This window comes from Hoplias malabaricus, chromosome X2 (genome assembly GCF_029633855.1).
Source record: "Hoplias malabaricus isolate fHopMal1 chromosome X2, fHopMal1.hap1, whole genome shotgun sequence".
NCBI lineage: Eukaryota > Metazoa > Chordata > Actinopteri > Characiformes > Erythrinidae > Hoplias > Hoplias malabaricus.
In genome coordinates this window covers 16802434-16815180 of record NC_089819.1, presented here as the reverse complement: position 1 = coordinate 16815180, position 12747 = coordinate 16802434, and the positions used below count along the sequence as shown (strand labels likewise).

General features: G+C 40.4%; 1 protein-coding gene across 2 annotated transcripts in view; it reads left to right on the top strand.

The window, feature by feature from the left end:
* The window catches only part of LOC136676304 (multiple C2 and transmembrane domain-containing protein 1-like), a 102195-nt gene that overhangs the window by 55878 nt on the left and 33570 nt on the right, over positions 1–12747 (top strand). For both annotated transcript variants that reach the window (XM_066653197.1, XM_066653198.1), the window contains exon 15: positions 1880–1999. In XM_066653197.1, coding sequence (XP_066509294.1) covers positions 1880–1999 — 120 coding nt within the window. The remainder of the gene's footprint in view (positions 1–1879; positions 2000–12747) is intronic.

Below are 12747 nucleotides of genomic sequence, written 5' to 3'. Positions count from 1 at the left end.
GAAAATAACAAAGTGCATTATTTGACTAGGGCTACTGAACCTTCTGCATGCAAGTTATTTATAATTATGTATAATTATGCCATTATTCAGAAAGTGTCTGTCCTCCAGTTACTGTGAGACCACATCTCCTAATATTTTAGGCGTTTATCTGAAAATGCAGAACAGTGGTGAAGCCATGAATGGCAATTTAAACACTTATACAGAGCTCAGTATGTACCTGTGTGTGTGTATGTGGGCTCTGCTTATGTGGGTGTACTCTGTGTATGTAGGAAAGCTGTGGTCATCAGCGGGACCACTGCCGTATCTATTTTTAAAGGCTTTGAAAACTGTCTAGTTATTTGTAACAATGCAGTTTTGTGTTCTCCAGCACTTGCATCTGCACTACATTAATATTCATTGTAGTAAACATTGTAACTCATCAGCTGTTTCATCCTGCCAGATTCATTATTATTATGGGTGAATGAAATTGTCACACCCTGCTGTGCTTCATATTCAGTTGTAAATATGTTTCGCAAAAAATAATCAATGTGTGGAAATTTTGTTCTTAGTCTGGTGCTTTTTCGTGATGAGCAGTTCTGCATGCTTGTCTGTGAATGTGCTTTTTGATTAATCACTATTACAAGGCACTGTAGATGGATTCCTGAGGTGGGGTTTGCATATCTTTTATTTTGTTGATTTGCCTATTAAGAATGAGAATGTTTGACATGCTTCAGGTTCAGCTGATTGCTTGGAATATTTAGGAAATTAATATTGCGTATTCTAAATTGCTGTATGTAGAAATTTATAAGATAATCTGGAAATCCGAATCCATTCACAAAAAATGCTTAATGCTTGCTTTGTTCACTCAGCAGTCCTGCAGGATGGATTACTTGGTCAGTTACATACTGTTGTCTTCAGCAGAGTGAAAATGTCCGGTCATTTAAAGCTGTTTGGTTTTGGCAGCTAATGTTAGTTCAGGTTTAGGTCAGTGGTCTGGCTGAAGCTTTAGTTCAAACATAGTAAGTGTTTTACTGTTATGCTGCAATATATGATTTTTTTTACAAGGATTTAGAATGGATTTCTTTGCTTTTTTTAAGATTAGTGATTGAAATGGACATTTTTATAAAGTAGAAGAATTTAAATAGTTTAAAAAGTAGACCTTTATTTACTCAAGAACATTAACATATTCAGTTTCTCTTTTGAAGGCTTTTTAAAGCCAGCGACAATTTACATAAAGTCAGTTGATAAAAATTCTTGCTTTAGCAGTTTTACACTGCATTTGAACAGGCATACTATATAGCTCTCTTATGACATCATAATGTAATTATGTAATTATAATTAGAGATAAACAGATGATTTAAGAAATGAACTTATAACGACATGCACCTAAAGTTATAAAAAATATTTCTGTCATTTCTGGAGATACATGGTTTGTTTTTTTTTATTTCCCCAACAGCATTAATATAAATGTAAACAGATAAAACATATTTGTAAATGCTGTCATTATGTTATATTCACAGATACAGGTGTAATGATTTTAATGAAATTTAATGAAAAAAACTGTTGTTCTGCCCATTAACTTAAATTAAATCTTATTGAGATACAGGATTTTGTTCCACCGTCCACAATACACAAAAGCATCTACACTATTAATATAGAACTTGTTTATTACATCATACAAATATCTGTTATTAACCTATTATGACATCATAATATAAATCCAGTTTTGTACATTACAGTACTTTGAAATGTAAAGAATGCATGGATGTAATCGATGTAGGGAAATAAATTGATGAAATGTAGAATTAGAGAAATGTCCTGTGCGAAGCATCCCTCTGATCTGTTCTTTTATGTCTCGGCTTTTGTCTCACTCTCCCTCCGTCTCTGTCTGTCCCGGCAGCTCTTCATAGTGGTGGTGTGGAACTTTGAGCTCTACATGATTCCACTAGCTCTGCTGTTGCCCTTGGCCTGGAACTACATCCTCGTCACCTCTGGAAAGGACACGAGACAGGGAGATGTGGTGAGTGTCCTCACACACAAACACATGCACACACACACACGCTGACCATCCCTCAGCACTGCTTCAGCCTATTTCAAAGTACAGCCTATTTTGTCTGTACTTTCTTTCACAATTTGAGCTAAACCTAAGACGATATTTTAAACTTATTTACATAAGCAAACAATTATATATTTACTGAACTTACACTGACGGACACTTTATATGCAAAATTTTGGATACCTCTGGGCAAATATGCTGTTGATTTTATGAGTGACAGTACGTTAACACATGCTCTACAGGGAACAGTGAAATATGCCATTTTTGTGCACATGTTAGTGAACAATGTCTGTTTATTTAGTTTACCATATCAGGGAAGAATTCCACTGAACACTTTTGCCCATCAACCATTTTTTCAATATCCAGAACATGTGTGCTTTTGTTTCCTTTGAAAATAAACCAAACGTAATTAATCTTGGGGTTCCCACTGCTCTATATAAGTAGGAAAAATAAACATTTTTTTGTCTATCACAAATGTTATCAAAATTTAAGGTAGATCAAAATCAAAGAGATGGGAAAAGAAATAATATACAAATATTTATTATTGTAATTATTATAGTGTGTTTAATGCTACATGGTATATTAGTTTAATAACTCCTTAAAAAGAGATTATACAAATATTTTAAAACATCATCTTTATCCATTTTGTTGCTGTGTTTACTCTGTAAGTGTTTTCCTACTCTTTTTTTTAGTTGAAAAGTTTATGATTTTGTTCATTTGCAGAACAGGTAGAAATAATAACATCATACCTCAAGCCATTCTGAGACACTCACATAATTTCTTGGTTATTTGTGCTGTTTTAATTTAATGTCGCCAAAACAGTGCTGATATATTTTTCATCATGTGGAGGTGATTTTTTTAGTGCCCATATGTGGATTGTAGGACAAGGTGGATGGTAATGATACTATATGGTGCCCTATTTCATTTAAATGCAGGGGGGTGGGGGGGACTATTTTTTGCCAGTAAAGAGTCGTAATACAATTTGAACATCAAACAATAAAGTCTTAGTGACGTTTCTGGGCAGTTGTACTGAAGAAATCGTGGAAGAGAGATTAAATTTAATTGAATGAATTTAGGGAGTGCTCATCAAACTGTACGTCTTTTCTTACTATGAATAATCCTATCCTAGAAAGTATCTGGGAGACACGTTTAGTAAATGGAAGGAGCTTTTTGAACTACATTGTGGGTGTCCTGGATACTTGCAATCTGAGGTTTTTTTTTTTTATCCATTAAGATAGGCTCTATTATTCCGTCTTCTATAGCATATCTTATGCAGCTGTAAGACTGTCAAAGTGAACGAAAGAAAAAAGAAATGCCATTGTGTGAAAAGAATAGATCAAATCACTTTCCTTTTCAGGGATTGTGTTCTCTGGAATGTTTTGTCCTGTAGATGGCGACATTGCTTGCAAAATTCTGAAAACGTTCTGTATTTACCTGCACATTCTTTTTCGCCATGCATTTATCTCTGCTCTTTTCCTCTTCTGTTTAATATGAGCTAATAAATCAAATGTGGAATGAGGTAAACAGGAAAGATTGTGTATTTACATAGTTAGAAAGAGGCGACGCGTGCAGACACCTTTGCTGATTACGTATGTGTCTCCTGTTATGGCTTTAAAGAGCCTCGGGTGATATATGCGTCATTATGTATTCCATACATTCCCACGATGCGCTGGTCTTTGTTTCTGTTGCTCTGAACCTCTGGGTGTCAGGAGTCAGGGTTTCAGAGCTAGGTAATGGGTCAGGGGTTACAGCACGGGGATCTGTGGATGTGAAACATATGAAGGGTCTGAAAGCTGGGGGTAATGCTTTTAACCCCCTCTCCCAGCTCCTCCACCCCAACCCCCATTCCTCCATCTTTCTTACTCTCCATTGTTCTGCATTTTGACGACTGTAACCACAACAGATGAGCCGCTGGTGGGGCTGGCAAGAGTCGGAGAGTTCCGCTCGCCGACACAGTAAACAAACACACACACACACTCATACACACATGCACATACACATGGGATCTGCTTTTCATTAGACTCAAACCCACTGATGAGCCTCAGCCTGGCCACTCTTTCCCAGTCCATTTAAAAAGGGAAGTTACTTTTTTATGAACTTAAGGGAAAGAATTTGAGGGTATTTTTTTTTCTTCCTCTGGCAGATGTTTGCATATTTATAATACATACACATGTATAACTGAAGGATAGCATAGAGTGCTGTGCACAAGACTCTGACCCCTTATTTACTTAATTTTCAGTCAGCAGTAGAGCAAAACCTATTCATTATTCGAGTATAGGTAATATTTAATATGACAAATCAATACAGGACCCTCAGCTACTATGTACATATATACATTTTTGATCAAATAACAGAGTTGTATAATCTGTCTGCCATAGACTTTATTACGGTGTCTTGTCGTTTTTGAAGCTTCTGTTTTCAGGAATATTTTCTTCCTTATCGCCAAGATTCAGGCTTCGAAGTTGGTGCGTTTTTCTCCTTCTGATTATTCTCCTTCTAATTAAAGTATTATTAAACACATTTAGTGATGTTGAGGGCTTTGCTCTTTGGTGAACGGCACAACCGCCAGAGAACAACAGCATATTCCTTGTTTTTCTTGTTTATCTCATGTACAGTTTATGAGAGTTACACATCCTTTAAGACACATAGTAGTAAGTTGTGTTCTTAATGTGGAAAAATTGATAAAACTTTAATTTCATTTGACTTTTATATTTTTTTTTTTATTTAGAACTAGAGTGGACATTTATTTCTATTCTCTCTCAAAGATCTATCAGGACAGTTGTTAGTTCTCTCATTGTCTTTATCTCTTGGGCTCTGAAACCGCCCTTGCTTTTCAACTTTCTTTTGCAAGTGGATTATGAAATATCTTAAATACAGAAAGGATTCTTTCTAAGTTATATTTTGTGCCAGCTTTCATTCTTCGTGTGGACAGCAGTCAGTTAAGTTATGAGCTTTGGAAATATCCCCCTAGTAGAAGTTTATCATTCATGTTTTCATCACTTGAGTGGAGGTGCCAGGCTCCCTGTGCCTGGCAGGATATAATTTCAGATAGCATTGCATCTAACCCTCCACTGAAGCCGCTGACACATAAATGCAGGCTGCTGTGTAGTCCAACCTTCCTCTCCCTCTGAGTGAGACAGGAGCTTGAGGCAAGAGAAGCTGCTCAGTCTATGACTTCCAGATAGGCTTATATAATATCCAGGTAATATATGAGCAGCAGAGTGTACAGTGTGTACAATGCATGCATCATATCACAACCTTTGTTGTAAACTTATTATTAACTGGTGTATGTATTTAATAGAATCATTCATAATTTCTTTCCTTATGCGTAAAAAATAAAATATTTTTTGTAAACAGTGGCCACAGACAACACACACACACATCAGTCGTAACATTATGACCGCATGGAGGAAGAAACCTTGGAAGAAACCAAGACTCACAAGAGGGACCCATCCTCTTCTGGTCAAACATATTATAAACAATAGAGCTTTAATTTAAAACTGCAGGTAGAAGCAGCCTTGGAGTCTGTATAGGTAATAGAGGTCTTTAGTAAAGGTCTTTGCTGAATCAGTCCCATCAAATAAGGTGTGAATTTATGTAGCAGATACTGGGAATGGAGGGCAGATAACTAGTCTCAAGGCAGGTGAGCAGGAGCTTGCTGCAGCCAGTCTTCTATCAGTGTCCCTTCTATCAGACAGGATGGCAGTCATTTACTCAAAGGGTGTAGAGAGGTGGCAGTAGTTCAGTTTGTATTTCTGTATTATATAGAATATGAAAATGTTCAGATTGTGGCAAGCATCTGAGTCCTGAATATTAACTGGAAGATTATTCCAGAGTTGGGGGCTTTATATGAAAAAGCTCTTCCCCCAGCTGAATCATTGAAACCAGTACAAAGCCAGTGTCATGTGACCTAAGTGGACATGATGGTTTGTAATATGAAAAAAGATCTTGTAGGTATTCAGGGGCAAGACCATGAAGGGCTATGTGTGTCAATAAAATCATTTTATAATCAATGCAAAATTGAATTCTGAACAGAAAGGAGCACTTTGTAGTTCTGTAAATACAGACTGTAGTCCATCTATTGCTCTGCATGTTTTGCTTGCCCCTTTTTTCACTCTTTTCTTAAGTGGTCAGTACACCCACAGGACCACCACAGAGCAGGTCTCATTTTAGCTGTTGCTGCACAATTTACACCATTGACTGTTGCTGCACAGTCAGTGTTGGTCATTCTCACATCCTTCATCAGTGGTAACTGGATGCTGCCCACAAGACACTGTTGGATGGATATTTATTTTTGGTTGATGGACTGTTCTCAGTTCAGCAGCGACAGCAGCCTTGCTGTGTCTGATCCACAGATACAAGATTAACACACTAAAACACACTATATATATATATATATATATATAGTGTCCTTGTGTTTGTGCAAGGCTGTATATGAACTGAAGTAATTATGTGTGTGTGTGTGTGTGCGTAAAATCTCCTCAGTGTCCTCTGCATTGGCATTTGTTATCAATTTATAGTATTTATCTTTTTAATAGTGAACTTCTTTCATCCTTTAGTCAAACAACATTAGAATCTTTAATGTGGGAATGACTTCTGATGCACGCTACATAAATTTTTTGTGCTGAGTAGAGCTCTGAGTTTATGACTACCCGCCTTGTTTGTGTGCGTGTCTGTTTTACAGACTTCATCACAACTGTAATACGTCCCTTTTGTGTCGGCATTCTGTTGCTATAAATATAGGCTATTAAAAGATGTGACTATTTAGATACAAACAGACTCACCATATGTGTTCCGATCAGTAAGATAAATGTATGCTGTCACTCATATAGGACACTCTTTGTTTCGGTTCAACAACATTTCTCAGCGTTGTGGTGGGAAGTGGTGTGCTGTCTTGGAATGTGCCTCTGGTTGTATGATTTCCTCTTTAGACTGTTTATGAAACTCCAGTCACAGCCCTGATAAGAGTGGAGACAAAGGAACGAAAGAACAAAAGGAAAGAAAGAAAAAAAACAGCATGTAAAATTAAACCGTTGTCCTTGGTCAAAGGTTAGCATTTGGAAAGTCATGGTTTCCAAAAAGCTGGGATTGGGCTAATGCCAAAGGAATTTTCCTTGAACTCTCTTTGGAACACTACCCTAAATGCGGATGAAGACCTCAAGGTCTACACCTTGGAATAAGCATCTATTTTTTTATTGTATGCCACAACCACAGGCTAGTATGTTCAGGAAAAACAAACACCCACTTTCAGCTGTCATTTCCTTGAAGAGGGTTGTTACCTCGAGGGTCGACATGCTAGCTCAACTCTTAACCTGTAGTCAGCTGACCCCTGACTCTCGTATTCTTTGCCTTTGCTTCGCCTGCCACCCCTCCACCAATTACCTGACCCCTCTGTCAGAGTCTGTTATTGTTAAAGGTTCTTTTTACCATCTGGGAAGGTTGTACTCTAAACACTACACCATACCCCTAAACTGGTGTCTCAGAATGGGAGATATTTAGCAGGGTTGAGGACTGTATAAGTAGGTTCCTTTGGTTCCTTAGAGGGCTTTTTCCAAACCGCAGTGAATGGATATCATACGAATGAATTGGAGGGTTCAGGCAGGGTGCCACCAGCTTTGGATGAGAGTCAGACAGATCATGACATCTGAACCAAGTCTGTCGATCATTGGAAACCATCTGGGAGACAAAATATGGAAAAGCCTGCAACAGCCTCTAGAAAATACGTGAATGGTACTTTACACTGGTTACAAAGGAGACCCCTGCTGGTGAGGATTGGAAGTGCCTTCTACTTTCTGGGTAAGGCAGCCCCCAACCCAGCAGCCCAAGTCAGGCTGACAGTACCTGTCAGTGGCCAGTTCACACCCTGCTGAGAGGCAGCACTCCTTGCGCATCCATTGACACCCCCATGCCCACCCCCAAGCCTCCAGCTCCATTTGTTTGGAGACTGGAACGGTTTGGCGGGCTCCAGAACGGCCGCTTGGGTTCACTCAAGCGTTGGACAGCTCAGCTGGAATGGAGAGGAACGGAGCTCGTGGCTGGCCCTGGAAGACCCTGACTGCTGAATCCACTGGCCCGGAAAACAGTTTACCAGATGTTTTGAAGGTGTTAATTATAGCACGTACTGTCAGAGTGGGAGAAACATAGTGACGTCTTTTTCACCAGTCCGTATGCAATTAAGCATCTTAAGGTCCTTCCCGGCAACCTTGTCGGTGGTTGGGGGAGAGGGTGATGTATGCCTCGTGCTCCTTTTTTCCCTCTTCTGAATCTTTTTCTGGCAGTTTTTATTGCAAGCTGAAATGATGCAGTGTATTACAACATACTGTAGCTGGATTCATGTGGCTGGCTTATTTGCATATATCTATATGCACCAACAAAATATATTCAAGTTCAGTAGAAGAGTTCCAGTTGTGCTAGATGAAGAAATTCTTCTTTTTAGATCATTCCCTTTTTTTTTTTTTTTTTTTTTTTTTTTTTCTTTCTCTGTATTTCAATATAGCACGATTCCTAAAATCCACACAACTCACCTCAGGCTGATCATCATGCAGATGGTGGGATCTGTGCATTGTTTCAGCCACTCTGATGTAGACAGTCAGCTGGAAGACCTGAAGATTTTCTGTCTCCGTTGAGGCTTGATCTCACCAGAGTTTCTCAGGGAGAAACCTGTCATCGATCCATCACTCTGTCCAACTTCCAGCCTGACATCATCGCAGTATGAGCTGCCATCATCTCACATGGCCAGTAAAAGAGCTAGCGTGAAGAAAGACATCCAGCACTTCAACATCATATATATTTCATCATTTGAGAAGGAGTGGAAGGTGGTCTGCATTTGATCCTCCTTTACTCCAGCCCTTACAGTACGAAGCTGCTGTAGTTTTGCACATTGTTATAGATAAACAGACACTCAAACAAAGTTTATTTTCTCTCTCTCTCTCTCTCTCTCTCTCTCTCTCTCTCTCTCTCTCTCTCTCTTTCTCTCTCTCTCTCACTTTTTCATTCTCGTTTTGTCTGGTTTGAATAGTGTTTTGTCTGTTTTTGCTTCTGCGCGTAATTTGAAAAACAAACAGCTCGGATGGAGCTTCATGAATAAAGGATAGGCTGTGTTTTTGCTCACCGCCTTCTGGTACAGGTGGGCTGCTCTGGAGGGGGGACCAGGAGCCTGTCAAGCCCACCTCCAGCGTCAATCACCACACTGAGAAATAAAGAGAAACTCGATGAGAGCCTGTCTGGCAGTTGCTCTGCTAGAGGTGCTTCATGCTAAAGTTCCTCGTTTCTCCTCGCTCTGCTCAGCCTGGGTGAGCCGACTGGGACGGATTGCGAAAAAGGAGAGTGTGTGACGGCAGGGGCCGGGAGAGGAGGAAGAGAAGCCGGAGCGGGTTCTTCGGCCCTTTAATCCGCCTCAGTGCCACCACCTCTTCCAGCGAATCTAGCGCCTGGCAGATGCCTCTCGGCTCCTCGGCTGCCAGCCCCTGACAGGTGACAAAATCAAAAAAGGTCACGTCACTTTGAACTGGCAGCGTTTGTTGCCCCGCTGATTTCCCCCGTGCCGCCGTGGCTCTGAGCCGCTCACAGGCGAGGGTTTGAAGCGAGGCAGGAAGTGACTTTGGCAGCTCCCCACACTTCATCCCTGTGAACTTTTGTACCCGCCATTTCGCTAACGACGAGGCGGTTCGGTGCGTTTTTGTCACAGCCACAACCGCTGTTGTCAAGGCTGCTATGTCTCTCACTGGTGGGGTTTTTGTTTACAGAACACTGTGTGCGTTTTTTCAGGGGTATCCTGTGGGTGTAGACTGCTGCAGATTAGAGCAGAGAGCGCAAGTCGTGGGACTGATAGATACGCCGATGCTTCTGGCTTTTGGGAGCACATGACCCTGGCACATTCCCAAACTGGAGCATCAAACCCGGCAGCATTCTCAGCAATCCGTGTGCCCTGTATAGCTCAGCCCCAAAGAGACATGTTGCTGGTGTCTGGTTTATACAAAAGCACCAAAATGCACTGTGTCTGCCCTCCTTCATATTCAGCTAATTTATTTCAGTTATGTTTGGTATGGAAAGTTATATTTGCTAGAAGACTGGGATTGATGCACAAATAGTAGATCAAAAACAACTGTGATAACAGGTATCCTCAATCAGTAAGTTGATAGGTGAATACATGTACTTCTCAATAACCCTCTTTTGCTAGTAACACCACTCTTTGACTCCAGCTTCTGCAGGGGTCAGCCCACAGTCAGCCAGCGCTGGCACAGGCACAAGCCCTCCCTCTGACCAGCAGTGCTCTGACAGCCTGTGAAGAGTCTGTTTGGGCTGGAGGTGCTCCGGCGAGAGCCCTTATCAGCCTTCCAGGCCTGGGCTCTCCCGGGCCCCTTGTCCACACGCAGCATACAAAGCAGGGCCAGGCCCCGAGCAGCTGGAGACGCTAGAGATGTCTCCCATTTCAAAGAGGAGCAAGAGAAGGGAAAGGGATTGAGGGGGGCAAAAAAAAAAAAGAAAGTACATATCTTCGTGTCGGACGGGTTGTCTGGCTTGGCCGTCTATTCCCAGCGCACCTGTCACGGCGAAGGTTAGAATTAAAAGCACAGATAGTGCAGTTCTTCCTTTGCTGATAGCGGAGGGGAGGAAAAAGTGCATTAGCTCGCCAGGATGGATGTCACAGAGCCGGGCTAGAGATGGTGCCAGTGTGAGCTGAAAGGCCAAAGGACGCCTTCCTGCTCACTTTCTCCTCAGGCTCCAGTCTGTCAGTGAAAGAAACATTCTGACCGTGTCCTGACCTGCACTTGCCAATATCTGAAAGCTACCCCAAGATGTTTTTTTCCTTTTTTCTCTTCAAAAATGCTTTTTCTGTCCTTGGTTGTTTCCTCGACACTCAGTATGCGAGTCTTGATTATATCTGCTTCCCTTCTTAAGACTAGCCTCTGATTAACCCTTCTATTAAAACAGCATTCTCTTCTGCTAGATTGGCACACCCTTACCACAGAACATCATCATCAGTTCACTCGCAGCAATCCCTGCAACTGTCCTGAACCCTCCTTTTGTTTCCGCCGCTAGCAGCATTTACATAAGAGGCTTATGGCAGCCGTACACTCTGCCTTTTAAACAAGACAAAGGAACAAAAGCTATTGTTTGCCTAAGTAACAGTGTTTTGGATGTCGCAGAAAACTTATTTATGGGTTGCACAGAGCCAAAAAATCATCAAAAAGAAGACAGAATGCACCCCCTGATAGCTTTTGGGGCTTTTTCTGACGCAGTAGTTGCCTTATGTAAATAGCAAGCACATGACCTTGAAGCTTTTGATGTGTGATTGACAAGAGGAGCCACAAGAGGAGAAATAACGATCTATGCGTGTTCCCTCCTCCGGCAACGAAAACAGACATGTGATATGGACTCCTTTCGGGCTCCCAGGGGCCGCACAAGCTTGATGGAGTGTTTTCAATTGACCGAGATAAACTCTTTATATGTCTGCCAACACATTGTCTGACTTTTGTGGCTGTACCTCAGTACTGGCTCCTCCAGCTTAGTAAATGAGATGATGAGATGTGAATAATTAATGCGCCCAAATTATCCACGCAGACAATGAGAGGATTTTTTTTTCTGTTTCTGTGACAATAATTCATGGCTGAGGCAGTATTTTAAATTAAAAAAGCACTGCCGTCATTGACCTTGCAATGTATCATGATGTGACTGTAACACATACATGGATCAGCCATAATAATAAAGCCACCTCCTTGTTTCTACACTCATTGTCCATTTCATTAGCTCCTCTTAACCAATAGCTACACTTTGCAGTTCTACAATTACGGACTGTCCATTCTTTTCTGTGCATATTTTGTTACTCTTTATCCCAGTTCCTCCCACAGGAACACAGCAGAACAGGTAATATTTGGGTGACACTGTCATAACGGCATAGTGTGTGTTACGCGAGTGGATCAGAAACATCAATGCTGCTCAAGTAATAGGAGATGGCTTTAATATTTTGCTGGACAGTGTATATAATATCACACATTGTACTGGACAAGGCTGGTAGATTATAATAAATATGCACATGTATGTATTTAGCTATTAATTAAAAGATCTTTTTTTTTTTTTTAACTTTTGGGAAACTTTTTTTATGTATTACATTCGCATGTTCAGTCTTACCTATGCATATGAGGTTGAGCAAGTATTACACTGCTGTTCAAAGAACAACATATCGCCATAATAGTACATTTACAGAAGGAAAAAACCTTAACTTTCAGTGGAAGTCAGAGTAAAAATGATTATACGTGTAAGTAAGTTTGGAGCATTTTTTTCATCCATTCATCAAATGATATAATAAACTCAAATTGACAAAAATAGAGATGAATCGATTTTTTAATTATGAATCGATTTTCAACACATCAAAGAAATGATCAAGTCTGATGATTTTAAAGTACAGGTTACCTGGATTAAATTGTTATTGTTTTTATGCTAAGTAAAATTGGCATGCTCCATGAACAATTTTTATTTGCTGTCAATATATTGTCCCCCACGTAGACGATGTCTTAAACTAGCACCAAAATGCCCAAATGTTTGAATACAACTATTTGTGTTATTTTTTTAAAACAACAGAAACATCATCATTTGCACTTTCTACTCTAGACAACTTTGAACATTGCTCATCTGACTGTTGGATTGAATACATGCTTCTGCAAACACCATGAATAAATAAAACATTTCCAGTGCCTTTCAAGCCTAGTGAC